The following is a 2,743-nucleotide window of genomic DNA, read 5'->3' on the forward strand; positions in this document are numbered from 1 at the left end:
CTACCTGACCTGGTTAGCCAACCCGGTATTGGTTAGGAAGGAGGACCAAACCTGGAGGATGTGCGTGGACTTCACAGATCTCAACAAAGCCTGCCCAAAGGACTGTTTTTCTCTGCCGAGAATCGACAGGTTAGTAGATTCTACTGTGGGCTTTGATGTCGTGTGTTTTTTGGATGCTTTCAAGGGGTACCACCAGATAGAGATGGCTGAGAAGGACCGGGAAAAGACCTCCTTTATCACCGAGGAAGGAACCTACTGCTACCGGACTATGCCGTTTGGCCTGAAAAATGCTGGAGCCACCTACCAGCGCCTGGTCAACAAACTATTCCAAAATCAGATCGGCAGGAGCATGCAAGTCTACGTAGATGACATGGTCGTCAAGAGCCGAACTGATCGGCAGCTCATTCCTGACCTGAGGGAGATCCTAAGCATCCTGCGGGAGAGTCGGATGCGACTGAACCCGAAGAAATGTACCTTCGAGGTCAGGTCGGGGAGGTTTCTGGGATTTCTGGTGTCTCGGGACGGGATCCGGGCCAAGTTCCAGGCTATCATAGACATGACCCCCCCGAGGAGCGTAAGGGAGGTCCAGCGGCTCACAAGAAGGATAGCCGCCCTGAACAGATTCCTCTCGCGTTCCGCCGTCAAGGGGCTGCCTTTCTTCCGAATCTTAAAAGCTCTCAAGAACTTTCAATGGACTGAAGAGTGCCAGACAGCCTTCGCCGACCTGAAAACCTACCTGGTTGAGCTGCCCACTCTGACCGCCCCGGAGCCGGGGGAGACATTGCTCCTATACCGATCCGCTTGAAACGATGCCGTCAGCGCGATCTTGGTGCGGGAGGACGGGAAGGCTCAGATGCCGGTATACTACGTCAGCCGTACTTTACAAGGGCCGGAGACGCGGTACACACCGGCTAAGAAGCTGGTCCTTGCCTTGGTGCACGCGGCCCGAAAGCTCCGGCCCTACTTTCAGACTCACAGCATCGTCGTCGTGGCTGATCAGACCCTAGGGCAGATACTTACAAGGCCCGAGGTCTCGGGCAAGATGATCAAGTGGGCCGTCGAGCTGGCCGAGCACGACATTGGTTATCAGCCCCGCACTGCTATTAAGGTTCAGCCCTTGGCCGACTTCCTTGCTGAGGGGGCTAACTTGGCCGTGACCGGGCAGAACTCTCCGTCCAGTAAGGCGCGGTTGGGGGAGCCTTGGATTCTGTTCGTGGACGGGGCCTCTAACAAGGAAGGGAGCGAAGCTGGGCTGCTGCTCATCTCGCCGACCGGGGAGGAGCTGACCTACGCTCTTCGATTTGACTTCCCCGCATCCAACAATGAAACTGAGTACGAGACCCTACTTACGGGATTGCGGATAGCCCACCGAATGGGTATAACCGCCATCAAAGTCCGGAGCGATTCCAGCTCGTCGTCCTCCAAGTCCGCGGGGAGTACGAAGCCAATGAGGAGGTCATGAGGAAATACTTGGCCAAGGTACAGGAGGCAATCGTCCTGTTCGACACTTTTGAAATCGAGCGGGTGCCGAGGTCACAAAATAAGCGTGCGGATGCCCTGTCGAAACTGGCGTCCTCCTCGTTTGCGCACCTGAACAAAGAAGTCTTGGTAGAGTTGGTCAAACAGAAAAGTATTGACCAAATCCAGATCTTGGCTATAGACAGCTCGGTCACTTGGATGACCCCCTTGATGGACTTCCTCAACTCGGGTGTCCTACCCGAAGACAAAACGGAAGCTCGCCGACTCCAACTCAGAGCTGCCAAATACGCCTACGCTGGAGGGACCCTCAACCGGAGGTCGTATCTGTCCCCCTGGCTAAAGTGCGTGACTCCAGAGGAGGGCGACTACGTCCTTCGGGAAGTTCACGAGGGCTTATGCGCGGCCCATGTGGGGTCTCGAGTACTGGACAGAAAGTGCCTGCTCCTAGGCTACTATTGGCCCTCGGTGTTCCAAGATGCAGCGGCCCTGGTTCAGAAGTGCCGAGCTTGCCAGGTGCATGCCCCACTGCGCCACCAGCCAGCCCGGGAGATGGTCCCTATCCATAGCCCCTGGCCCTTCGCCCAGTGGGGGATAGATCTCCTGGGTCATTTCCCCCGAGCTCCGGGGAGATACGAGTATCTCTTGGTAGCCATCGAGTACTTCACAAAGTGGATGGAAGCGGAGCCTCTGGCCACTATCTCTGGGAAGGCAATTTAAAAGTTCTTCTGGAAAAATATAGTCTGCCGCTTCGGGATTCCGCATGTCTTGATATCCGACAACGGGCGCCAATTCACCGAAAACCCCTTCAAGAGCTGGTGCGCCGAGCTCGGGATCAACCAGCACTTCACATCGGTCGGCCACCCCCAGGTCAACGGCCAGGTGGAAAATGCTAATCGAACCATTTTGCAGGGACTAAAAACCAGGTTGGAACTGGCACAGTCTATCTGGATCGAGGAACTTCCTAGTGTCCTCTGGGCTTACCGCACTACGCCCCGGACGGCCACCCGCGAGACCCCGTTCTCGCTGACTTACGGGGTAGAGGCGGTGGTACCCGCGGAGATCGGTCTCCCCTCACCTCGGACGCAGAACTTCGTTGCGTCATCCAACGAAGAAGAGGTGAGGTGTAGCTTGGACATGCTGGAGGCCAAGCGCGAGGAAGCCGCGATACGGATGGCTAAGTACAAAGGCCAGCACGCTCGCTATCACAACACAAAAGTAAGGAACGTTCAGTATCGACAGGGAGACCTCGTCTTAAAGAGAAACT

The 2,743-nt window shown here is 56.1% G+C and overlaps 1 protein-coding gene across 1 annotated transcript; it reads left to right on the top strand.

Annotated features, from left to right (window-relative positions):
- Positions 1–853: 853 nt before the first annotated feature.
- LOC140010700 (uncharacterized) lies at positions 854–1,462 on the top strand. Its single transcript, XM_072058017.1, has one exon. It carries the CDS (start codon positions 854–856, stop codon positions 1,460–1,462), a length of 609 nt encoding a protein of 202 aa, XP_071914118.1.
- The last annotated feature ends 1,281 nt before the right edge of the window (positions 1,463–2,743 follow it).

Source organism: Coffea arabica, chromosome 7c (assembly GCF_036785885.1).
Source record: "Coffea arabica cultivar ET-39 chromosome 7c, Coffea Arabica ET-39 HiFi, whole genome shotgun sequence".
NCBI classification, from domain to species: Eukaryota; Viridiplantae; Streptophyta; class Magnoliopsida; order Gentianales; family Rubiaceae; genus Coffea; species Coffea arabica.